A 26967-nucleotide genomic window follows, 5' to 3' on the forward strand; every position below is an offset into this window, starting at 1 on the left:
TCTTTTGTTCTTTGTTTTTTCTTTTGTTCTTTCTTTTGAATTTTCGTTCTTTCTTGCTTTTGTTCTTTCTTTTTTATCGTTCTTTCTTTTGTTCTATCGTTCTTTTTTCGTTTGTCTTTTTTTTCTCGTTTGTTCATTCATTCTTTTATTCTATCGTTCTTTCTTTTGTCTGTTCATTCGTTCTTTCTTTTATTCTATCTATCTTTCTTTCTTTTGTTCGTTCTATCGTTGTTTTTTGTTCTTACGTTTTCTTTCTTTCGTTCTTTTGTTCGTTCTTTCTTTTGTTCTATCGTTCTTTTTTCGTTTGTCTGTTTTTTTTCTCGTTTGTTCATTCATTCTTTTATTCTATCGTTCTTTCTTTTGTCTGTTCAGTCGTTCTTTCTTTTATTCTATCTATCTTTCTTTCTTTTGTTCGTTCTATCGTTGTTTTTTTGTTCTTACGTTTTCTTTCTTTAGTTCTTTTGTTCGTTCTTTCGATCGTTCGTTTTTTGTTCTTTCTTTTGTTTTATCGTTTGTTCTTTCATTTTTTTCTTTTTTCTTTTGATTTTTCGTTCTTTCTTTTGTTCTATCGTTCTTTCTTTTTTCTTTCGTTCGTCTGTTTTTTTTCTAATTCGTTCATTCATTCTTTTATTCATTCTTTTATTCTAAAGTTATTATTTTTTGGGCCATTTTTGCCTTTATTTGATAGGAAAGTATAGGGTGAAGAGAGGGATATGGGATATCGGACCTCAACCAGGATTCGAACTCTGGTCGCCAGAAGTGCGTATGCACCATGTGTCGGAGCATCGTCCACTACACCATTGGCTCCGACATTCATTCTTTTATTCTATCGTTCTTTCTTTCTTTGGTCCATTCTTTCTTTCTTTCTTTTATTCTATCTATCTTTCTTTCGTTTGTTCGTTCTATCGTTTTTTCTTTCTTTCTTTCCTTCCTTTGTTTCTTCCTTCCAACATCTTTCATATGTAGATCTTCCTTCCTTCCTTCATTCCTTCCTTCCTTCAAATGTAGATTTTCCTTCCTTTCTTTTGTTCTTTTTTTCTTTGGTTCTTTTTTTGTTCGTTCTTTTTTGTTCTTTCTTTTGTTCTTTCTTTCTTTTGTTCGTTTTTCTTTTTTTCTTTCTTTCTTTCGTTCTTTCTTTCATTCTGTCGTTCTTCTGTTCTTTCTTTACTTTGTTCTTTCTTTCATTCATTCTTTTGTTTCTTTCGTTCCTTCGTTTTTTTTCTTTCATTTGTTCTTTTGTTCTTTTCTTTCTTTCGTTCTTTTGTTCTTACGTTTTTTACAATCGTTTTTTCGTTCGTTCTTTCGTTCCTTCTTCCGTTCTTTCTTTTGTTCGTATTCGTGCTGAAATCAAAGACGTTGAATGTGTGTGTTTTTTGGTTCGTCTTCCATTATGGATCAGTGTAAATGAGATTATGATAATTTACTGCACTGAGATACATTAGGCACCCCATGAGGTTTCAGTATAATCGAGAGGCTGTGGAGAGGAATGGATTACTGTCTGTTAGATGTGTGTCCTTTAACCTGAACCTGACCTCTGACATCAGGAGCAGATTTAATTTTTTGGAGACAGAAGGATGCCAATAATAATGTAATTGCTAGTTTTAATTATTTGTAGGGTTCACTCCCCCAATCTCCTCGGGGAAACTACACTCCTGCTTTCATGTTCCAGCACTGATGCACTCTTTTATGGTGCGAGCGATCCTGTCTCTTGTGCAGGTGTTGATCAAAGGGGATGTCAATGAAAGACCTGATTAAAGACAGAGTTTTAATAAAGAATTGTGTGATGTGTTTCATATGTAGATATTTTCACAGATTTTTTTGATTTTGCCAGTGCATTTGTTCATCAAAATAGCATGCGTTGAGGGTGTTTATATGTATTGTGTATGGATGTGATTTGTGTGTCTGTAATGAAACCCATTTAAACATGTCCAGGTCATAAATCTTCTTTTAAGCCCCGATTTTTTAGCATTAGGATTTTTGCTATTTTTTATTTTAATACACAAAATGACTGTACTATAGTAATAACTATCTGATGATCACAATTAATGTAATGGGACCCGATAAAATGTGTGTGTGTTTTTTTTTAAGAGCTGCCAGAGAACTGGACGGACACGCGGGAGACTCTGTTGGAGGGTATGGTCTTTCAGCTGAAGTATTTAGGCATGACGTTGGTACAGGAACCCAAAGGAGAAGAGCTGTCAGCTGCAGCTGTGAAGAGAATTGTTGCTACAGTAAGACAACACCATCATTTCTACTGTATGAGCTGCTGATGTCTGATTCATAAATTAATCTTTTGAGTTGGATCTTTTAATGAATCATTGAGACTCATTAAAAAGATTCATTCACAAAACATCCGACTGAATCGATTCATTGGCTGTGTATACCTTATAATGAATGTGTGTGTTGCTTATTGTTTATTGTGCGTGTGAGTATGTGTATATGCTGTGTTAAGTTCTTGTGTAAGCAATGTGTGTTTGTTTAGTAAGGGTGTGTGTTTGTGTGTTAGCACTGATAGCAGTTGTACAGTAGTTTTATTGAGGTGTTTAAAAAAAATTGAACTGGGGAGAAATCAAAATGTTCTGGGAAGTAAAAATTTAACTTTTTCTTTTCAGAGATTTTTTTTCTATAGTCAGTTTCACATGGACATAATGATGATCTATTCTGACTGCTTCATTTTACCATTCTCATTTTATTTCTTATTTATCTTAGTAACTTTTCTTGTAAAGCATCTAAAACCAACACTAATGGATCAAAATTCTATCAGTTTCAGTCTGAAAGCAGCTTGTTGATGTCTCTCTCTTTCTCTCTCTCTTTCTCTCTCTCTCTCTCTCTCTCTTTCTCTCTCTCTCTCTCTCTCTCTCTCTCTCTCTCTCTCTCTCTCTCTCTCTCTCTCTCTCTCTTTCTCCCTTAGGCTAAAGCCGGTGGTAGAAAGCTTCAGAAGGTGACGCTGAATGTCTCACCTCGAGGAATTGTTCTGTATGACGGTGTATCAAATCAGTTGATAGAGAACATATCCATATACAGGTGAGTCACCTGCAGACACTTGTCATGTTTACCTGAACTATAATTTCAGCCCTTGTAGCATTAAAAACTCATTAAATATTTAATGCAATAAATTAGGGCGTTCAAAATTAAAGCGTTAAAAACGAATTTTATTGACACATGATTAACGCAACACACAATTTCTGTATGACCCTTGGTCTAGCCCACAGCTGGATGAATTGAGACACAGGATGTGACCTGTGCTGTCTAGATGAGTATGAGTATAGACCAGATGAGTATATACTGTATACACCGATATATACATCTACACAAAATTACAGTTTTAAAAATATCTGTTTAGACAAGAATTCACGCAGGTATGACCTATAATCTGTTATATCTGAAGTGAATGTCTGGTTAACTGTTGAGGAAAAGTATCTGTTGTGTAACATTATATTAAACCCTTGCATTAGCCTACAGTATCTTAAAGTGGTCTGTCTCAATGTCAAAATTAAACAATAAAAGAAAAACATATATTTAACATATATTGATATTGTTTTTGCTTTGCGTAAACAGGTGTAGTTCTGACATGTTTTGTCAGATTCCAACAAATCATGCATGAGAATGTTAAAATTTAAATAAATAATAAATTGTTGAAAATTTGCTCATCCCAACTCAATTTGCCAGCACAGGTCACAAATGATGCAGCAGCAAACAGAAATGGAAAAGAACAAAGTCTTCTAAAGGGAAAATCCAGAGGTGTAAAGAGTAGCTGAAAGCCATACTTGAGTAAAAGTACAAATTCCTTACTGTAAAAATTACTCCACTACAAGTTACAAGTCACCAATTTAAATACGACTTGAGTAAAAGTATTAAAGTAACCCAATTTAAAAGTACTCAAGTATTTTTACTCGTACTGAATGTTGGCTCAAAGATGCACTAGTCCTCAACACAAAGAGACATTGTAGGTCTGGGCAGTGAAAACTAAGAAAGTTTATTTATGAGGTTTTATTTCCTAATATAGAAAAGAAATCAAACACCTCAAAATGTTGACCTGGCAGAACAAACACAGATTAAACATAGTCATAGTCTTTTGACTAAAATTTAATTTAGTTTTAGTCAAATTTTTGTCATCTGAATTGATTTAGTTTTAGTCTAATTTTATTCAACTAAATGCCATAAGATTTTAGTCTAGAAATCTAAATTAAATTAAATTTAAACCCATTTAATTTTAGTCTAGTGTCATTGTGTACTTGAATGTGCCATGCTGAAAAATATATAGCCTAACTTTGTGATATAAATATATGGTAACACTTTACAATAAGGTTCATTAGTTAACATTAGTTAGCTACATTAGTTAACATGAACTAATAATGAACTGCACTTATACAGCATTTATTTATCTTTGTTAATGTTAATTTCAACAATTACTAATACTTTATTAAAATCTTGTTAACATTAGTTAATGCACTCTGAACTAACATGAACAAACAATTAAAGCTTAATTTTTTATTAACTAACATTAACAAAGATGAATAAATAATGTAACAAATGTATTGCTCATGGTTTGTTCAAGCTGGTTAATACATTAACTACTGTTAACTAATGAACCTTATGGGTTACCAAATATTCCTATCCTAAAAAAGATATCATTTTAATATTTAAAAAATTCCAGTAAACTAAAATTACACTAACAGAAATATGATAATGCATATTAAAAACGTGAAGTTGTTCATTTGAAAGATTAATTGTAAACACATGTAATACGTAACACCACTATCTCAGTGCACTACATTTCTTCCGTCATGCATCCCTCTTTACAGTAAATACATTACAGCATACTTGATTAAATGTGAGGACAGTGAAATTGTACACTTATTATCAATCTTACAATGTACTCAAGTCACTCGGGCAATCAGTACAGGACCTCGCTGGTTTATTTTGGCTTATATAGTAAGTTATATCAAGTTATGTACCAGCTCAGGTTAGCTGATAAAGTAGCATCAGAGTATATAAACATTTGAGCTTGCCTTTGAGTTGCGGGATGACCCCCTCCTGCAATCGCGCATCACTTTTGTTTTGATTGTAGAATCACATGTTTAACAAAGGGTCCCTTGACTGAAGCAAATGTGATATGCATCCATATGTTTGCTCTTTATCTCTTCTCTCAGACCAGACGCGAACTTTTCTCTACAGTTTATGACATACGCAGCACGCAGATGTCCCGCTACGGTGGCTCAACGCAAGCCATTCAGTGTTTGACATCAAAGTACCGCGAGACCAGACTTCTCCATATGCATTTGATTCGCTCTCGCAGTACTTTGATTTCATACGATTGCTCTGCGCAGAGCCAAATGAAGTCCCTCAGTTGTGTGTGTGCGTGTAACCTCGCGACCACAGATTCTATCCATCATCACTCTCTGACACTTTTGTCTCGTTTTTATTTGACGAATAAACAATGTAGCGAGTAACGTTAAGTGTCATTTCAAATGTAGTGGAGTAAAGAGTACAAATACCCAATCAAAAATGTAATTGAGTAGAGAGTAAGAGTTGCCTATATTTTTGATACTCAGTACAAGTACAAAGTAGCCCAAAAAATACTTAAGTACAGTAACGAAGTACATTTACTCAAGTACTTTACACCTCTGGGAAAATCATATATAAAACTATGGCTGATGGTTCTGTTGAAAATGTAAACAGGCTGTTGAAAACATACATTTGCATATAGCATATATATTTGTCCAAATCCATGTTGATTAGAGCATTAAAAACTTGAAAAGTGTTACATTTTAGGTACATTTAGAACGGATAAAAATGTGACCTTAATTTGCGATTAATCGCAAGTTAACTCATGAAATCATGCGATTAATCTAGATTCAATATTTTAATCCATTGAAAGCCCTACAATAAATACAGTAGAAATGTAGTTTTAAAATGATGTATTTGGAGGTCAAGACAAGAAGTGATCATTAAACTAGTCTAATGACAGCGCTTCATATTCTTAATGGCTAAATAAAAGTAGAAGTAATTCCAAATCATTGAGTCTTTTATTACAGCAGTACCTGCATTGATGAATGAATCGAACTAAGCTTCTTGAAAACTATTTAGTATTTAGAATTTTTTTTATGGGTTATGAATCTTCATCCCTTTCTTGCACTTGCTCTCTTGAAATAAAATAAAAGATGTGTTGCCGACCGAAATTCTGCCATCCATCATTTAGAGATGAGAGAGAGAGAGAGAGAGAGAGAGAGAGAGAGAGAGAGAGAGAGAGAGAGAGAGAGAGAGAGAGAGAGACTTTTGACTTTTAACTCCCTTTATTTAATCATTAGAAAAAACATATCCATTCACACTAAATCACAGCTGGAAAACAAATAAAATGTACATGACACATTGATTGACCCAATCAAAGTTTACCAGTTAAAAATTAGTGTTCCATCCTCACCAAGGGATGTTAAAGCCCCATTTACACACCATTTAAACTCAAATTCTGGAAGATTTTTTGTCAACTGAAAAAACTTGTGCTCCACAACAACCCTGGACTCCACCAAAGCCATAAACAGCTGAAGAAGGTTCACATTTGTTCCATCATTTGCTAGCTTACGAGACTTCCAAATTGCTAACTTCCCTTGACCCGTTAAAAAGTTTGCCACAGTACATTGCTTCATAAGCGCCCTTGAGTATTTACAACCGAAAATGAAGTGCATCATGTCAAAAACAAAACCCAAATCATTAAGAATTTTTCCCAGAACAGAAAACAGTGGTAGCAATCTGGTGCATTCAGAGAAGACATGAAAAACAGTTTCAGGAAAACCACAGAACAAGCATTTAGGCAAAACATTTGAATTAAATTTCGAGACATGAGTGTTAGTAGGTAAGATACAATGTAAAATCCTCCACTGTAAGTCCCCAGAACGCTTAGGCAGAGGGCCTTTATAAAAAAGTCTCCAAGAAGGCAAAAAATTAGAGGGAGCCTGCAAATAGGCCCTCCATTTGGAGTCCTCTCTGTTCATGATTCCTTGGGAAAACCTGACTTTGACACAAGTCTGATAGAGTATATCCTTCCCAGCCTCATTAAGGGCAAATCCTTCCAAGTACTTAAAAGTGAGCAGTTTCGTATCCCGCTCACCATCCAGAGAAACATTTGGAGACACAGTCAGTATTGGGAAAAAACTATCATATGAGCCTTTAAACAATACACTCTCTAAAAAAGAGAGAAGGGTTGCTGGGAAAGCAGTTTTCAGCTCACCCAGGATCTGTTCCACCATCCTTACAGATTTAAAGCCTGTTTGGCTACAGATAGACTCAGCTGTCCTCCATGACTTGGAAGGAAGGCAGATTAGATCAGCTATGGTAGATACCCCTTTTTCCAAAAAGATGCTGACAACAGTTTTAGACTTGCATGTGAAACCACTTAAAAGAGGGTTAAAAAACAGAGGTTCATTAACACCAAAGTGCAAATCGTCACGTCTGTGGATATTAAACACTGACCAAGAAGCCAAAATGGAGCCATAAAAATTAATATTGAAGGGAAAAACCTTACCATACTCAGACATTAAAAATAATTGCTTGTCCAGCCCCAACCCACCAAAAGATCTGAGAAGGGCAAGACCCAGAGACACCCACGGGGTAAACCCTGGTGAGTACAGTAGCTTCTGAACAGCCTTTAGTCTCAGGGCTTCAACTTTAGCAACCAAATTAATCAACCCTTGACCGCCCTCATTCACTGGCAAATAAAGAGTCGCCGGAGGGACCCAATGAAACCCATCCCAAAAAAAATTTACAAACACCTTCTGTAAACGAACAAGCAGATCCTTAGGTGGGTCAAGTACATTCACTCTGTGCCACATCATTGAAGCTGCCAGATTATTGACCACTAAAACCCTTCCTCTGAAGGAAAGTTTGGGTAGAATCCACTCCCATTTGCGTAAGCGTCCAGTCACTTTTTCAAAAACGCCATCCCAATTTTTCCTCATGTACCTCTCTGTTCCTAGAAAGACGCCTAGAATCTTAAGGCCCTCCTGACTCCATACACAGCGTTGGGGGAGAGCCGGGGGCCCTCCATCTTCCCAAACTCCCAGTGAGAGGGCTGCACTCTTCTCCCAATTAATGCGGGAGGAAGAAGCTTTCTGAAAGATCTCAAGTGAATTTTCCAGTTCTTTCACATCTTTTGAAGACCTTATAAGAACCGTAACGTCATCCGCATAAGCAGTAAGCTTGACAGACACAGATTCTGCACTGCGAGGACATACTATAGATAGGCCACTCAGATTGTTCCTCAGACGGACCAGAAATGGTTCAATGGTGATAGCATACAAAATGCCGGAGAGACCACACCCTTGCCTTATACCCCTACCCACTTTAAAGGGTTTAGTAAGGGAACCATTGATTTTGAGCATACTAAAAATGTCTGTATACAGCAGCTTAACATAGTTAATGAAAGAAGTACCAAAACCAAAAGCTTTAAGACTTTTTAGAAGAAAACCATGGTCCACACGGTCAAAAGCCTTCTCCTGATCTAAGGAAACAAGGCCGACGTCCAAGGTGTGCATTTTGGCGTATGAAATCAAGTCTCGGGCTAGAAACAGATTATCAAAAATTGTACGACTGGGAATACAATAAGACTGATCTGCATGGATCACAGAGGAGATGCAAAGTTTAATCCTGTTCGTTAAGGTCTTTGAAAAAATTTTGTAATCCGTTCCAAGTAACGAAACCGGTCTCCAGCACTTGATGTCCTCTAGATCCCCTTTTTTTGGAAGTAAGGTGATTACCGCCCTTCTAAAACTTACTGGTAAAAGACCATTCTCAATACTCTCCTTAAAAACGAGTAGTAAGTCATTCCCAATGATAGTCCAAAAACGCTTGTAGAAATCCGCATTTAATCCATCAAGGCCAGGAGCTTTACCGGGTGACAATTCCTGTACCGCTGAAGATATCTCCCCCAAAGTAAGTGGCATGTCAAGCAAGGACTGATCTCTCTTAGAAAGCTGAGGTAGATCCTGGAGGAGTAAATTAACCATCTCTTCTTCACAGTGGTCAGCAGTGTAGAGCTCCTCATAAAAAGACCGTGCATACGAAAGTATCCGATGACTCTCAGTAGTTCTCCCCCCCTCAGGAAGTTTTAGACAGCCCAGAATTCTCTTGTCCACAGTTTTCTTTTCAAGTTTGAAGAAAAAGGAGGTAGGAGCGTCCATGCTATTAGCTGATAAAAATTTTGCACGGGTCAATACCTCCTGTGCCCTCTCCTCCAAAAGGTTCCGTAATAGAAACTTATTCCGCTCCAGAGCCCCATTTACATCTGCACCGTCCCCCTCATTGCTGAGGTGTAAAATCTCCTGCTCCAGCTGCATCATTGTGTTATCCAGATTATTCCTACAGTAGGCAGAGTAGTTTTGACAGAAAAGTTTAATGTGGACTTTGCCAATGTCCCACCATTGACTTAAGGACTTATATTGACATTTCCTCTCTCTCCAAAACTCCCAGAAAGAAGTGAAAGAAAGCACAAAGGCCTGATCTAATAGCAGTCTATTATTAAACTTCCAATAAGGTTGCTTATAGGTTTTCTCAGCAGAGACAACATCAACCAAGAGAAGGTGATGGTCAGACAAAGCAGTCGGAGTAATGGAACTGTTAAAAAACTTCTCCCTCATACATTTTTGTACATAAAATCTGTCCAATCTGGCCCCAGATATCATATTAGAATTAATTTTCACCCAAGTGTATTGTCTAGCTAAGGGAAAAGACTCCCTCCAGACATCTACCAGATCATGATACATAACAAGTGATCTAAGCACATCAGAAGATGAGCTATGGGGTTCAGAATGATTCCTATCTAAAACATGGTTGAGTGTACAGTTAAAATCACCAGCCAACACAATAATCCTATTACTCTGGACTACGTTAATAGCATCCTTAAGCTTTTCAAAAAACACTATCCGTTCAGCCCCAACATTGGGCGCATACACGTTTAAAAAACAGAAATCAGAGCCCCGAAGTGTCACATCCACTCTAATCAATCTACCGGGAACCACTTCAGTAATATTCACAGGCAAATCTTTAAACTCAGGGGCCAGCAAGATGGCAACACCTGCGCTTAGGCTGGTGCCATGACTCAAAAAAACCTGCCCCTTCCAATCACACAACCACTGTACATGATTTTGAACATCAGTGTGTGTTTCTTGTAAAAACACTACACTGGCACATTTTAAAGAAACATAGTCAAAAAGACTAGCTCTTTTAACAGCATCACGGCACCCGTTAATATTTAAAGAGCAAAACCTCAGCGGTGCCATAGAGAAATAAGTACTAAACCCACACAGTAAAAAGAATCCGAAAAAGTATCTCAGAAAAAATATGTCCATAATTACTTCTTAGTTTTTAAAACACTTCTGACACTGCTCATAAACTTCTTGAGACGGTATCGCTTAGGTTTGTCAAGTTCATCTAGAGAGGCGCTTCTCATTGCCGTTGAACATGAAATCAAAAACAGTTTCAAATCCGGAAAATAATTTTCAATCTTTGGCTTGCGAAGACCCTTCGTTGTATCCAAAAAAAGAGTAATCTCTTTAACAGAATAAAGTTTTGACTTACCGGAGGCAGACTCGTGATCCATCACATCGTAATCACACATTTCCATATCATCAAACTCTTTATCAGAATCCTCATTCAATAATTTGGCATCCACAAATTCCTGGGATGAAAAATCCTCTTGACTTTGAGAAATCGAATCGTCAGTAATATTATCCGTCAGCGTTTGATCATCAGCATTAGGCTGGTCGACATCAGATGCCGCCTGCCGCATCAACAGCGGCCCCGCGTCTGTCCGCGGGACAGCGGGCGTGTGACTCGGCCCGGCTACCTCCTCAGCAGGCTCCTCCGAGCGAACTTTGGAGGCCTCCGGCACCGGCCTCCCTTCGGGCGTCTCCAGCGCGGGAGTCTCTCCGGCCCGCTGGGGTTTCTCTACCACAACTGCCGCAGTAACAACCGCACCTTCGGCCCTCCCACTGTTATCCGCAACCACAGCCGAGGCCACCGGATTGTTCTGATTCGGACAAGATTGTCTGACATGTCCAAATTCACCACACACGAAACATTTCATAGAATCTGATGTAATAAAAATGGTATAGTCTTTCCCATCGAGTTTCAATTTAGCAGAGAGATTTATGGAATCATACTGATTATTCAAAATCACGAAAGTCTGCCTCCGAAAAGACATCACATGCTTTAAGTCGGGGTTTTTGCAACCAAGTGGAATCATCTTAATCGGGCTTATCATTTTGCCGTACCTTAGGAGTAATGATTCCAACATTTCATTCTTTATAAAAGGCGGAACATTGGAAAATACAACCTTTTTAGACGGACTTGACAAAGGCAACACCGGGACAAAAGTATTGTTAATAGTTATGCCTGATTCTATCAAATCGTCAACCATACGACTGTCAGTGAGGAAAAAAACGATAGCTTTATTCATTCGTGAGGCAGATTGAATATTTCCTCCACCAATTACTGTGCTTACAGCTATCAAACAGTCCTCTACTGAAACATCAGCATCAGGCATGCATTTACAGCCATGCCTGGGGGTGAGAAACGAGGGGTCTCTCGCTTCCGACCCCATCCTTTCCCCCCGCTGACCGAAGTGCGGGAAACCACAAAAACACTAATCCTGCAACTAGCAACGAAAAGTAGCCAGAAAGGAAGAAAAGTTTGCATCAACAAAGCAGCGCTCTCACTCACGCCAAACAGCTCCGTCCGCACTCGCTCCCAGCATGCACTCACACAGAGAGAGAGAGAGAGAGAGAGAGAGAGAGAGAGATGTTTATATCAGAAACCTCTATCAATCTGCTTTAGTCTGTGTGAGTGTGACGGCAGACACACTGTGACCGTCACATGAGCCATGGCTGTCGTTTGTTAACACACACACACACACACACACACATTGTGCACCTGTGAGTGTTTCATGAATAAACATTCAGCCTGTCATTCACAGAGACTCCAGTGATGCATGTCGAACATCATTTCGGAGAATAAAAAAACATGTTTTGCATTTTTTGGATTTTGGGGAAGTGTGCTTAAACCCATTTTTTCTGGGCCTCTGATCCTGATCAGAGAGAAGTGCGTGTATGTGCATGCCTGTGTGTTTTTAGTATAACACGGGTCAGATGGCAGTCATCCATCATTTGTCCCGCCCTGCCCTGCTGCTGTGAGGCCATCCCCTGACAGGCTGAGCCAGCTGTCACTCAAAGCCGAGGGGAGAAATCAACACAGGAATTCATGTGTTTGTTCCAATTTCTATCCATCAATGTGAAACCCATAGACTGTAAAAAAGATGGACGACACCCATTCGCTCTCTTCCATTGGTGAAAAGTGAAGCCGTCAGTGTCCCGATATGGCGCTGACATCTTGGATCTTTAGTCTGCGCAGTAGCGATTTCGGGACCAGTTCTGCGCAGTAGTGAGCTGTCACAGCTGTCAATCATGACAGGACACCACCGTTTTTATAGCATTAAATAACAAATTAAAACAAACTTATTTTAGAAACAAACACTTGAATTTACATCAGCGTGATAAAACTACATTAAATGACAGAAACCAGCTGCGGAAAAAAGGATAAGATGTGTAATTAAATTGTTTAGTTGTTCTCAAGTCCCTTTGAATAACATGGGGGAGGCGGGGTTCATGACCTATACTAGGACCAGTCACTGGGGGGCAATCAAGACGTTTTGGCTTTACTTTTCAGGGCTTGTGCGGCACGCTTGGTGAAACCACAGATTATTCAGAGACATTTTTGTTCACTTTTATGCAGTTATAGCAGATTTAGTCTGGTGGTGCTGGGGAGGAGGTGGGCTCAGAAATAATACAGTAGAGCGCTGCATTGAGATGAACCAGGAAAGAACAGAATTTTTACATCATATTTCTGACCAACACATTTGGAGTTATATTAGTAAATGCCCTTGCTTTTTCAAGCTTTATAATGGTAGAAAACAACTAGGGAACAACTTCTGACTTTAAACCCCAAAAAGTGCATCCGTCCTTCACAGAAGTAATCCACACGGCTCCAAGCGGTTAATAAAGGTCTTCTGTGGGTAATCGAAATATTAATATTTCAAACTATAAAGCCCATGTTATAGTCGTGCGTAAGGTCTACACCGTATGTTATCTATAGCCTGAGCTAATTATATTTCATTACCCGCCGAAGACCTTAATTAACCCCTTGGAGTCGTGTGGATTACTTTTGTTAAGGATTATTGCACTTTTTTGGGGTTTAAAGTCAAAAGTTGTTCACTGATCCCTGTTTTCTCCCATTATACAGTCCTTCCAGAAAAATGCAGAGTTTTTTTGTGATTTTTGTGGGCAAAAATCCTTGATCTTGCGGCACGTTTTCTTAAAAAATGCGAAGGAATATGCAGGATATTTATGCAATTTTATGCGATAAAATTGCGGGAACTTGCCAAAATTGCATGAACTTGTAAAAACTGTTTGCAGCTTTTGACTAATGTTCACATCACGTAATTACGTCATTTTCTAACATTCCCATGACAACAGGTAACATGGCTGTGAATGTGTGAAATAAATGCAACATTTTCCAACTTTCTGCTAAGAGGTATTCGACGACTTGCTACGAAAATGTGGGGATTATGAAATCATGCAAGCCCCGCATATTTTGCGTGCAGAAATCAGCAATTTATGCGGCTAAGCTGCGGCGTATTTAGAAAATGTGGCCCCCGCATAAATATGCAGACTTTGGCTGATAATGCATTGAATCATGCAATCGCATAATCACGTTTTTCTGCAGGGAAAGCTTGGAGAAGCAATGACATTAGCTAAAATAATTTCTAATGTGTTTGTATGAAAGGTGATGGACTTGTGTATCTCGGATTGCTTTCTTGGGCTAATTTTGATATTTGGTTGGAGTATCGCTTTAAGTCGAGTGTTTATTCTTTTGGTTTGTGTATCTGATAACCAATGTGGTGTCTGTCTGTAGGATATCGTATTGTACAGCCGATAAGATGCATGATAAAGTGTTTGCCTACATCGCTCAGACTCAAGGCAGCGAGACGTTGGAGTGTCACGCATACCTTTGCGCTAAGAAGAAGGTGGTGAGTATTCACAGTGTTTAGTAATGTGTGTGTATGGGCATAAATCAGTGTGTAGTGAGACACACCCTGTGTTTCCTTCCTTTTGTAACGGTATCTAATTTGTTGAGTCTACACTTCCTCTGAAAGATACTTAAACCGTACCTCAATGCCACACTAAAACTCCTTCTTCCCTCTTTATGTATTTCTCTCTCTATAAGGCTCAGGCCGTGACGTTAACAGTGGCACAGGCTTTCCGTGTGGCGTTTGAGTTTTGGCAGACTGCTAAAGAAGGTACGCTGAACTTGGCCATGTCGTCCTCTTTCCTGCACTCTTAAAATAAAAAATGCTACAAAAGGTTCTTCACGCAGCAATGCCACAGTAGGACCATTTTTGGTTCTCCAAAGAACTATTCAGTCACAATTTCTTACATGAATCGTTTCTTTCTTACCTTTCTATAATTTAAGGAAGCTTTTTCCACTACAATAAATCTTTTGTGAAACAGAAAAGGGATGTTAAAGGTTTTTTATTGACGCATACAGCCAGAAATGGTTCTTCTATGGCATAGGATCTTTTCTTCTTATGTCTCCTTTATGACTTTTTTCTAAAAGTTTTGATTGATGACTTGTGTGCCATTACTATCACCAGAATAGCAAAAAATAAATAATGACTTTTTAAACAAGTTTCCCGTACACTCCCCATCATTGGTTAAACAAACAGATAGTCCCGCCCTAAACTCACACATGACCTTTTGAATAATTTTAGGAGAAAAATACATATTGAAAGATTGAATGACATCTAAAACATGGACATTATAATAGGCTTTATTTCCAGCTGCACTACCTCCTAAACTTCAGCCAGCTCCTTGTTTCCTGTCTGACATTATTGGACAAACTGATTAATCCAGGTGTGTCTGATTATTGTTGTTGTTGTGGATTAATCAGTTTGTCCAATAATGGCAGACAGGAAACAAGGAGCTGGCAGAAGTTCAGGAAGTAGTGCAGCTTTGCATAAAGCCTATTAGGGATGTTCATTTAAGTAAATTTTCCCGACTGACAACCGCAGCTTGTTAACTAAACATTAACTGTTAACTGATAAGATTTTAAAGGAAAACACCACAGATTTTCAATATTTTAATTTGTTCTTACCTCAACTTAGACAAATTAATACATACCTCTCTTTGTTCAATGCGTGCACTTAATCTTTGTACAGCGCATCGTGAATGTGTTAGCATTTAGCCTAGCCCCATTCATTCCTTAGGATCCAAACGCTGAGGCCGAAGTGCTACAAACTAAATGCTCTTCCGCCATACAATATAGTTCTCATTTTTTATCTGCTTAAAAAACACCACGGTTTATTTTGTGCCACCATACTTACTTTTAAATCTTTAAATAAGGAAAACATGGAGCGGCTTCTAAATTCATCCCTGTTTGGATCCTAAGGAATGAATGGGGCTAGGCTAAACCGCTCATTCATTACGCGCTGTACAAAGATTAAGCGCACACATTGAAAAAAAGATTTTGGGTTGTTGTAGGGCTGCACGGTTATGAAGAAAATCATAATGGTTGAATATTCACCTTGATATTGTGATTGCGATTAATATTGCCGATTAATAGACTTTCTATTTGAAGTTTTGAAATGTTTTCTAACTTTCTGTCCAGCAGCTGCATGGTCAATTCTAAACATCTAAAACGAAATAATGTAATAATAATAATAATAACAAATAATTATTGGAGATATGTAAAATCCAAAACGAATGGCTATCTTTGATTCACCACTGTTTTTGGAGCCCAAACAAAATGCACAAAAAATGAGCACAAATGGACAGCTTGGACAGCGATTATGTAATAGTTTCACCCATAATTGTAATCCTCATACGTTTTTTAATTAATTGTGTAGCCCTAGGCTGTTGAATATAATTGTTTTTATGATGCATTGAGATGCTAATTTGAGAAAATATTGCAAGACTTGCATCATAAAGCAATACGCACCTTATCAATGAAGCGCACACCGCTAGAGCAGAAGTTTAATGTGGGGCTTTGACAGCTGAATGACCGCATTGAAGCAAATCATTGACATAATAATCGTAATTGAATCTAATCATGAGATAAGTGACGATTCACACTCCTAATAATTTGATTTCCCAGCCATTTCTTGTTGTGATCAACTTGATGGTCTTTACTAAATTTGCGTTGTTTCTAAACAGCTTCAACACAATATTATTGATAATACGATGTATACTAGTCATACTACCTGTATGCAAACTATACTGCACATCTGCTGTATTGAAAGTGATGTTGTGTGTCTGATAGACTTGCTAAAGGCAGCTGATTTTGTACAGCTCAGCAGAACTTAGGTAATTTTCTGCATGTTTGAACATGCGTCTATGTGTGTGCTTTGAGGCTTATAATGGTTTTTTTGACTGCTCAATGCAAAAACGGATCATGTAGCAGATATAAGACATTCTCTAAAGTCTCTCTTTCTTTCTTTCTCTCGCTCAGAGAAAGAGAAGCAGGTGAAGTGTGTATCAGATGAAGAGGCAGCGAGCAGCTCTCAGTCCGAGAGTTCAGCCAGTCTGGGCAGCATGAAAGGCGGTGAGCACAGACGCTCGATGTATTTTTGTCTTTCATCAATGTTTCAATAAAGCTCAACAGATATGAAAGCGCTTCATGGTAACACTTCAGTGAGAAACAAATAACTTTGATCTAATGGTATTTTTATTTGATTTGAAAAGGTGTGGCAGATCATAAATGTAATACTCCCGCCAAATATTAAATTTACCCCTTGATTTACTCACCCTCAAGCCATCTGAGATGCATATGTCAATCATCTTTCAGACGAACACATTTAAAATTATTTTAGTAAATGTCCTTGTTCTTCCTAGCTTTCTAATGGTAGAAAACGGGGATTAGGGAACAACTTTTGACTTTAAACCACAGACTTAGTAGGCCAATAGTAGGCGGTGCCTGCCATCGCCATCTTGGCTGCGCGTCAACGCGCATCGCTCGCAGATATCCGAAAATGGGTAAAGTGGCGGGACGTGGGTGAAGTTGAGGTGGCTGGTTGCTGAAACCACGCCCACCCAGCTCGACTCTAGTGACAGCAGGGGCTGTTCAACCGTCAGTCACGTGGCCACGCCCTTAATTATGCAAAAACTTAATATAATTTAAACAGATGAGTTACAAAAAAATTCACCCCCCCACAGTGGTCATGAAGGGCAAAATTAACTATACAGACCAAAAACAAATTTTGTACCAGGCTGTTAACATATTTTTTATGCTTTAAAGATGACCATTTATGGCCAGTCGATGAATTGCAGTTTAAATCACTTCCGTATTGGCTTCATCAGAGAGATTGAAAGGTTCCCCCTTGCTTTAAATGGCCACTGCACTTTGTTTAAAAATATGCTCATTTTCCAGCTCCCCTAGAGTTAAACATTTGATTTTTCCTGTTTTGGAATCCATTCAGCCGATCTCCGGGTCTGGCGGTACCACTTTTAGCATAGCTTAGCATAATCCATCTGATTAGACTATTAGCATCACGCTAGAAAATAACAAAAGATTTTCGATATTTTTCCTATTTAAAACTTGACTCTTCTGTAGTTACATCGTGTACTAAGACCGACAAAAAATTTAGAGTTGTGATTTCTAGGCAGATATGTCTAGGAACTATACTCTCATTTTGGCGTAATAATCAAGGACTTTGCTGCCCTAACATGGCTGCAGGAGGCGCAATGATATTACGCAGTGCCCGAAAATAGTCCCCTGCTATTGTAAGTTACTAAGAGGATATTTTCAGGCACTGCGTAATATATCTGCCTAGGAAATTGCAACTTTTAATTATGTGGGTAATCAATGCGATTTTGTAAGAAAAATATTCTTATTTTAAACTTTATAAACTACAATAACTAGCTTCCGGTAACATCTGCATCTTGGACTCGATATACAAGAGTCACTGCGCTACGTACATATGGCAGCGAACGCCCACAACGCTAAACATCTTGCGCGTAATTACTGAAAGCTAGTTATTATAGTTTATAAACTTTGAAATCTGGATATTTTTCTTACAAAATCGCATCCATCACCGGCAAAATACCTTAATTAACCCCTTGAACCCTTGTGGATTACTTTTGTGATGGATGAATGCAAGTCAAAAGTTGTTCCCTGATCCCTATTTTCTACAATTATAATGCGTGAAAGAACAAGGAGATTAACGAAATTACTTTAAATGTGTTCGTCTGAAAGATGATGGACATATGTATCTCGGATAGCTTAAAGGTAAGTAAATCATAGGGTAATTTTGATATTTAGCTGAAATATACCTTTAAATAATGTTGCATAGAGGAATTGAAAAAAAAACGGACGGTGCTTCAGCCAAATATTTTCTAAGCTCTTCAAATATAAATCTAATTCAAGTACTATTAAAATACTTCATTTACTATCATTTGAAACCACAGTACCGCCATATTAACTTTTTGCATGAGGGTGCCAAGCGACCCTGACTGGTTTTTGAAATATTTAGGTTGCCAGGTTACAGAATCTGATCTTGGAAAGAAGATTCATTGAATGAATGAAGTCTTATAGGCCAGTGTACTGTGTGTCATATGAGAAGGAAGTTTGTGTGTGCATGCATGCACGAATAAAGGGCTGTGTGTCAGTAAATGCCCATCAGATATCAGAATTAGATGTTAGGTAATAAATGTCACATAAATAGATGTCAGGTACGCGTATACTCTCAGTGACTGATGTGCTCTTGTAAAAAATGACATAAGGGCAGAGATGGATTCGATTAGAGAATGAGTAGAAAGCACGCATGATGGTTTTGAGAGATTTGATGATGTTTTTGTGTGACTCTGTGAGGCGTGTGATATTGAGAAGAAATGATTCACCCTGTGAGCCGCTGCGTGCACAGATATGTATGATGAATTTCGGTCTGGGGATATCAGAATAGATGGTAAGGTTGCTGTGACTTGATGGTTAAATATCAAGGCTCGGAAATTAAAGGATTAGTCCATTTTCTTGAAAAAAATCCAGATAATTTGCTCACCACCATGTCATCCAAAATGTTGTTGTCTTTCTTTGTTCAATCGAGAAGAAATTATGTTTTTGAGGAAAACATTGCAGGATTTTTCTCATTTTAATGGACTTTAATAGAGCCCAATACTAAACAGTTTTAATGCAGTTTAAAATTGCAGTTTCAACGGACTCTAAACAATCCCAAACGAGGCATAAGGGTCTTATCTAGCGAAACGATTGTCCTTTTTGGCAAGAAAAAAAGCACTTTAAAACCACAACTTCTCGTCTTCCTCCTGTCCTGTGATGCACCAGCGCGACCTCACGCAATACGTCATCACATCAAGAGGTCACGGATGAGGTATGCGAAACTACGCCCCAGTGTTTACAAGTGTGGAGAAAGAGGACCATTCCGACGTTGTTGTATGTGGAATGATACTAATTAATGTCTTTGTATCAGTATATTATTTAACCCTATAACTGTCACTGCCCCTTTTGAGTGGGGGGGTGAAAAGGTGATCTGCGCGTTAAAATTACTATAACTCTGGCATTCTTTGGTTTAGAAGCAAAATCTTGGTCTCTTTTTTAAGAAGACAATTTATAGTTTTACACTGAGGTGTTTGAAGTTGTAAATATTAAATGACAAAAAAGTTATACCCGTTTAAATTTATTTTAAATAATAAAAATAATGCAATAAAGTATATACTCTCTAATCAAATGTATATAAAAATTAAAATGTTTTACTCTCAAAACACCACACCAGTAAAGACACAAGTCTCAACTAGTTCTGAACCAAATTTTAGGTGAAAATAACAAAAAATGAAGTTTCTGTCACACTTTTAGTGGTTTTACCAACCAAGGCCACTAGGTGTCAACGGTTAGTTGCAATATCTTGTCAAAAGTTGATAAATTACTGTCTCTGCATTGTGTTTAATGCAAAAAGGTTTTGAAATATGAAAACTACATTCTTAGAGCTTTCCAACGATATATAGTTTGTCAAGATTTTTGAAGATTCATATATTCATTTTGAAGAATATTAGAATTATGAATATATACGAATTCATATGGACTCCTACTGGGTCAGTGACAAATAACAAAATGACTGTCCCTACTAAATTTCCATCCTCAAATGGCCTTGAAATATGAAAACTACATTCCTAGAGCTTTCCAACAATATATAGTTTGTCAAGATTATTTCAAGTTTATAGGGTATTAGTGTTATAAATTTATAATCATTTATATGTATTCCTATGGGGTGAGTGACATTTAACAAAATAACTGTCCCTATACAAATTCTATCATCAAATGGCCTTGAAATATGAAAACTACATTCCCTGAGCTTTCCAACAATATATAGTTTGTCGAGGTTATTTCAGGTTAATGGGATATTTACAAATAAATATGTAATAACATTTTGGGCCCAACTGTTGGTCTGCGATATTTTAGAAAATGACTCTTACTACATACATTTTTTTTCAAAATGGTGTTGATATATTAAAACTACATTCTTAGAGCTTTCCAACGGTATATAGTTTGTCAAGATTGGTGTAGGTTTAGACTATGTAATTATTGTTTTAAATATGTAATGCCAAACGTCCCACCTGTGGGACAGTGACAGTTATAGGGTTAAAATGGTCCGCAAATGTGCGTTTCATATATGTAACACGTGACCTTTCTACGTCATTAAGCAATTACGTGAGGTCGCGCTGGTGCGTCACAGGACTGGGGATAGACGAGAAGTTGTGGTTCAAAGGTCCATATTTTTTATTGTTCTTGTCAAAAATGACAATCGTTTTGCTAGATAAGACCCTTATGCCTCGTTTGGGATCGTCTAGAGTCCGTTGAAACAGCTTTAAAACTGTTAAGTGTTGGGGTCCATTGAAGTCCATTAAAATGAGAAAAATCCTGGAATGTTTTCCTCAAAAAACATAATTTCTTCTCGACTGAACAAAGAAAGACATCAACATTTTGGATGACATGGTGGTGAGTGAATTATCTGGATTTTTTACAGAAAAATGACTTATCCTTTAAAGGTTTTAGGTACAGAACCTGACAGTATCTTGTAAACTATTCTTTAGTTTTGAGATGAATGCTGGCCAGTGATTTGTACCAACTCACATGATGAGTTGTTTATGTGCCTGCATGTTACAGCATGTAACAAACTTCAACCCGACAGACATTATTTTTTCAAAGGTGTGGTAAGGAGTTCATTCCATTGTTTTATATAGCCGTACTTACTGTTTATCTGTGCAGGGTGAAATGTGGTGACATAGGCATCAAAATAAATCTGTATGTGTGTAAAGTGCAATTGGATTTATCTGTGTGTGTGTGTGTGTGTGTGTGTGTGTGTGTGTTTGTGTGTGTATGGTGTATAGATGTGGCCATTGGGAATCTCCTGGACCTTGAGGCTGGGGGAAAAAATCACTCAGGACAGAACCACATGCACCCTGCACAAAACCTTAGCACAGAAAACAACAACACTGTATGGGTAAGAACACACACACACACACACACACACACACACACACACACACACACACACACACACACACACACACACACACACACACACACACACAATCACAGTTTTGTTTAAACCTGACTTCTGTGCTGTGTCTTTACAGGAGCTGGATGATGGTTTAGATGAAGCTTTCTCCAGGTTAGTAAAATGATTTCTTAAATATTATGTTTAATATATTTTGTATTTATAATTTTTTATCAGACCGCTAAACCAAAATAAGCCTGCATAATGAACTTGACTGCACATTGAGCATACTAACAGTGTAGGGTGTAGTGCACAACTGTACAGGGAGCTGTACCACACTGATATTTGTGACAGGCACATTCAGCTCTGAGAATTAACTCTTTGAACTCTTGAAAGTCTTTGCTTGGTCTTATGTAACCCACACTATTTTTATGCTCTGCTCACAGTTCATGTGTTTTAAGAAAGACATATTGACAGAAAGCAATTCATCAAACTTCTGTCTCAAAAGATTTCAGCTGTTGACATTTGCTGACTTTCAGATTTATTTGTGTCGTTTCAACTAAAATGCAATTCGACTTAAAAGAAGATTGACAAGTTGACTTTTTTAGACAATTGAGACACAAACCTATTTTTGCTCTGTCACATCATACAGAAACATTCAGCCTCATTGTAATGCCGCATTACAAATTCACAAAAACAATGTGCTGCCCACATCTCAAACAGATCAGAGCGAAATGTTCAGGAGGATTGAAATAAATAAATTTCAGCCGCATGTTTATATTGCTGGGATGCTTTAGGAGGATGTGCAGGGATTTAAAAAGTCAATAGCTATGCAGCATTTCTTCTGGTGTTTAAAATATTGATGTGAATCTTCTCCTTAGTGGGCTTTTTCGTAACTTTATTTCAGTGGATTACTTTAAACGGGAAGTTTTAAGTTTAAAATCAGCAATATGTTTTCATAGTACAGTGATCTCATAAATTATTGTCAAAAATTGCTTTAAAAGTACATGACATCATCATAAAAATAGATCTTTAAACTAAAGGCAGTGGCAGCCGGTGACTTCTTTTTTCGAGGGCGCTCCATGCGAAATTCGTCACAACATGAATGTAGCCCGTCATGTGTGTGGTTTCTTATTTCAAAATATGTGTTTTGCACATCAAGTTACCATAAGTGCCTGCTGCAGATGCATCTAAAGGGTTTATGATAAAAGAGACGCTTGTGTTTGCCAGATACTCGCATAATCTCATGCCTAATCAGAGTTTACTGTTAAGTGAGTGTCTTATGTGTATTTTGTGAACGTGAGCGTCTCTTTTATCATAAACGGTTTTGACGCGTGTGGAGCAGGCACTTATCGCATCTAAAGTCCAAATGAAAATCTAACCATGGGTTCACACCAGCCGCGTTTGAGGCGTCAAATTCGCATCTACCACGCCTAGTTTGCCGCTTGAACATTTTGAGTTTACTTGCTTCATTCACGCGTGAAAGCCGTATGTGAAATTCTAGTCATCGAGACATTAATGCGGAAATTCACGTTATGGGAGTGGCCTCTGCGACTTCGCTCACTTCCTGTAATCACATCACTACTAGAGCAAGCTCCTGATTGGTTAACGCGGCGCGTTTTTCCGACAAAGTTCCAATTTTTTTCAACTCGCGCGTTTGCTGTGGCAACGCTCAATTTGCGCCATTCGTGCAAACTAGACACGTGAATTGAGGCGTAAACGCATGACCTCCAGACGCGCGTCAACGCGTCTTTACATTGACTTAACATTGAAATCACTCGTGTTTGACGCCTCTACCGCGGCTGATCTGAACGCAGCATTAGCAACACATATAACTAATGAAAAGGTTTGTTTTAGCGCGCTCTACTGGCTCACAGCTGTAATGACCTTGTGGGCTGAATGGGGATACACATAAAAACCCAACTTGAATGGGAAATCCCCAAAGAGCGGATAGTAGCAGGTAGCAACTAGAGCAAGTTTGTAGGCGAGTTTCTGCCGATTTTGATAGCGAATTTGCTGCATCCATTAGGGTTAGGGTTAGGGTTAGGGTTAGGTTAGGGTTAGGGTTACAGGTTTATAACAAAATGAGGGTAAGTAAATGATGACAGAAATGTTTGCGTAAACTATCCCTTTAATCTGAAAAGATTTCTCATGGCCAAGTCTTTTGATTAGAGATTTCTGCTATCTCTCACTTAATTATAACACACACACATCATACAGTTGTACTAAATGCCAAGGTCATGTTTTAAGTTTAAAGTGTTAATTAAATTTACGCTTTTATCCAAAGTAACTTACAAAGGCGAGGAAAAACAGCAAAGCGATTTGTCAAAGGAAAACAATAACATGAGAAACTCCTGTCATTAGCATGCAGTACCATGCAAAAAACATTCGCTTTTTAATTGCAATCCAATCCCGAGTTGTTTAATGATTTGTAATGATGGTCATCATTTATACAGACACACAGTAAGTCTAGTTCCTCGAGAGATTACCAGTCATGAAATGATGGTGTTTACCAGTAGCGGATAGGTTTACTAAGTCTCCGCTCTGTGCTGATTATTTTCCTCCTGCAATAATTAAACACGCTGGCTTTTAATCAAACTCAGTACTTCATTAATCTCCATTCACAAGCTTGTAAGTGTGAGGAGAGACAGCAGACTTCTGGCAAGCAGCAGTATTTCTAATCAAGAGTGATTTGGGATTTAATAAATCTGTTTCTCTAAAGCCAAGGACTTTGATTGTAACTTGGAGTCTGGGATAACTTGTCTTGGGATAGTTCTCCCAAAATTTTAATTTCTTTTATCATTTTCTCATTCTTTTTGGTCGAGAAGCCTGGTATATACTGCATGATTTTTGGCTGTCTCAGACGAAAGATTTCCATCTTCAAACAATCGTTGTGATTTCTGTTGATTGTGGCTCTTCATCAGTGGTCCTATGTTGTCTTGCGTCCAAAGATAGCCTACGATAGTTTTCTGACAATGTCAAAAATTCAGCATGATTAACGCACAGTATGTTTGGTGCTATGACCTGCGTACTGGTATTTGTTTACCACTAGCGCATGCTGGTGACGTTGTGCTAACGTGTGACGCAGCCGTCGAAGCCTCCGTGTCATTATCGTATAGTCTACCTCCTTGTCGTACCAAACTTTAAACGATCCATGTCGCACAGTGTGATATGGTAATGATCTTATATGGTATGATCTGTCCAAAAATCCTGCAGTGTATTGCAAGCTTAAAAGATGACAAGTTTTTCACAGAAGTGTCTGGAGGTGAAAATATTAAATAAAATATTGTTATAGCAGTTTACATTTATTGTAATAAATTTAAAAAATGCAATAAAGTATATATTTTATATATAAAGGTTTTATATATGAGGTTTGTGTTACTGTACGTTCACACCAGACGGTAGAGGCGACAAAAACGCCCTATTCGCACGTAGTTGGACACTTGAACATTTAGAGTTTACTCGCTTTATTTGTGTGTGAAAGCCGCGTTTGAAATTGTAATCATTCCGTGAAAATTTGCGTCATGGAGGGGCATCTGCGACTTCGCTCACTTCCTGTAAACACGTCACTACTAAAGCAAGCTTTTGATTGGTTAACGCGGCCAATTTTCCAACAAAGTTTACATTTTTCGACTTTTTGAAAACGCTCGATTCGCGGATTTGCGTTTACCACACTAAATGCCTCATTCGCACTGTGAGACCCCAGACCCGCATAAACGCATCTTTACATTGATTTAACATTGAAGTCATTCACACCAGAATGCTTTATTTGCATTTAAAGTGAATGCAGCATTACACTTTTGGTTGTTTTACCAACAACGGCCACTAGGTGTCAGAGGTTTTCTGCATACTCTTGACACAAGTTAATAAATTACTGTCACTGCATTATTATTACTACTAAAATGTTTTGAAATATGAAAATACTTTTCCAAGGATGTAAACTGCAAAAAATTATTTTCAAGAAAAACATTTCTTAGTATTTTGTCTTGTTTTCATTAAAAATTATTTTTAAGATGCTTTTTCTTGATGAGCAAAACGACTAAGTCTAGTTTTTAGACCAAAAATATCAAATTTAAGTGATTTTGTGCATAAAACAAGCAAAAAATCTGCCAATGGGGAAGCATATTTTTCTCAAAATTTTCTTGAATTTAGTGTTTAAGAAAAACTTTTTTGCTTACCCCATTGGCAGATTTTTTTGCTTGTTTTATGCACAAAATCACTTACATTTGATATTTTTGGTCTAAAAAATAGACGAATTTTCTTGGGTCGTTTAAGCATCTTAATGTAAGAATTTTTAGATTTTTTTACTGAAAACAAGACAAAAATACATAGAATTTTTTTTCTTAAATGATTTTTTGCAGTGTATAGTTTGTCAGGATTGATTGCAAAATACTTAAATAAACTTACAGGACAGCGCAAGTTAAGGGGTTCATTTTGTTAAAAATTTGCTGTCTTTAGATATCAAAATGTGCCATCATCACAGTGAAGAACCTTTTGAGCACCCTTATTTTAAAAAGGTGTAGCATTGTGATTCTTTAAAATATTATTTGGTTTATTTAACAAATGATTAGGATTATTATAATTCATGTTTATTTATTTAGCAAAAAGTTATTAATCGATTGGCTTCTGGTTCCTGGAAGAGACTTTACAGGCTGTGCTGTTTCAGTTCATAAGGTCAGATTCACTAGGGTCAGGTCTCAGCATAAATTCTCACGGGTCCTGACTCGATAACTTTAACATTACATAGCATTAACCTTTGACTTTGTTGCTTGCTCAATGTTCTCCTTTAAGAATCTCAGAACACATGAGCTACATGTGGAAGTGCTAATGTGGTGCTTGCAGAATAAGCATGACTTGTGCTTATGCAAAACAATGAGCTCATAATCACCACAGTTCCCATGATGCCGTTCTTGTCAACTCCTGTTTGCTTCTTCAGTTTAAGAGCTGTTTTTTCATGTTTACCCTCCCTCAGCCGCAGTCTGGATAGTTTTGAGTCCAACACAGGTAAAGATGTCGCTCACCTGAGCTGTAGTGATGTCTGACTATCCTTTATAGTCTTTATCCGTCATAATCCACTATTTCAGATCATCCACATCAGAACACCTAGTTGGGTTCTTCCATGTGTAGTGTGTTTGTCCTCACCGTGGCTCAGAACCCTGTCTTGAATCTTTTGGGGTAGAGCAGCAGTGATGTTCATGGCAGGGTTGTTTGCCGTCGGAAACTTCTCATGGTTTTCATCTTCACATCTAGCCTATCTTCATCTTATTTTTAGCTGCCAGTGTCACAAGATGTTTTATTATAGACTCTTAAAAGGGTAGATGCCATGAATGCAAATTGAAATAAATGCAAATGAAACTGATATCTGTTTATTTTGCATGAGTTCTCAGTTTTGATATATTGTAGGGTTATGTAGCGGT

The 26967-nt window shown here is 37.7% G+C and overlaps 1 protein-coding gene across 2 annotated transcripts in view; it reads left to right on the forward strand.

Moving 5' to 3' along the window:
* Window positions 1-26967, forward strand: part of ldlrap1b (low density lipoprotein receptor adaptor protein 1b) — a 50870-nt gene that overhangs the window by 17790 nt on the left and 6113 nt on the right. Inside the window, exons 2-9 of one of the 2 annotated variants that reach the window (XM_065296146.1) lie at window positions 2089-2231; window positions 2912-3024; window positions 13963-14077; window positions 14275-14347; window positions 16555-16647; window positions 21441-21553; window positions 21690-21724; window positions 26523-26554. In XM_065296146.1, coding sequence (XP_065152218.1) covers window positions 2089-2231; window positions 2912-3024; window positions 13963-14077; window positions 14275-14347; window positions 16555-16647; window positions 21441-21553; window positions 21690-21724; window positions 26523-26554 — 717 coding nt within the window. The remainder of the gene's footprint in view (window positions 1-2088; window positions 2232-2911; window positions 3025-13962; window positions 14078-14274; window positions 14348-16554; window positions 16648-21440; window positions 21554-21689; window positions 21725-26522; window positions 26555-26967) is intronic. The other variant, XM_065296145.1, reaches the window with a different exon arrangement.

The sequence above is a fragment of the Paramisgurnus dabryanus genome, chromosome 20, assembly GCF_030506205.2.
Source record: "Paramisgurnus dabryanus chromosome 20, PD_genome_1.1, whole genome shotgun sequence".
In the NCBI taxonomy this organism is placed as follows: domain Eukaryota; kingdom Metazoa; phylum Chordata; class Actinopteri; order Cypriniformes; family Cobitidae; genus Paramisgurnus; species Paramisgurnus dabryanus.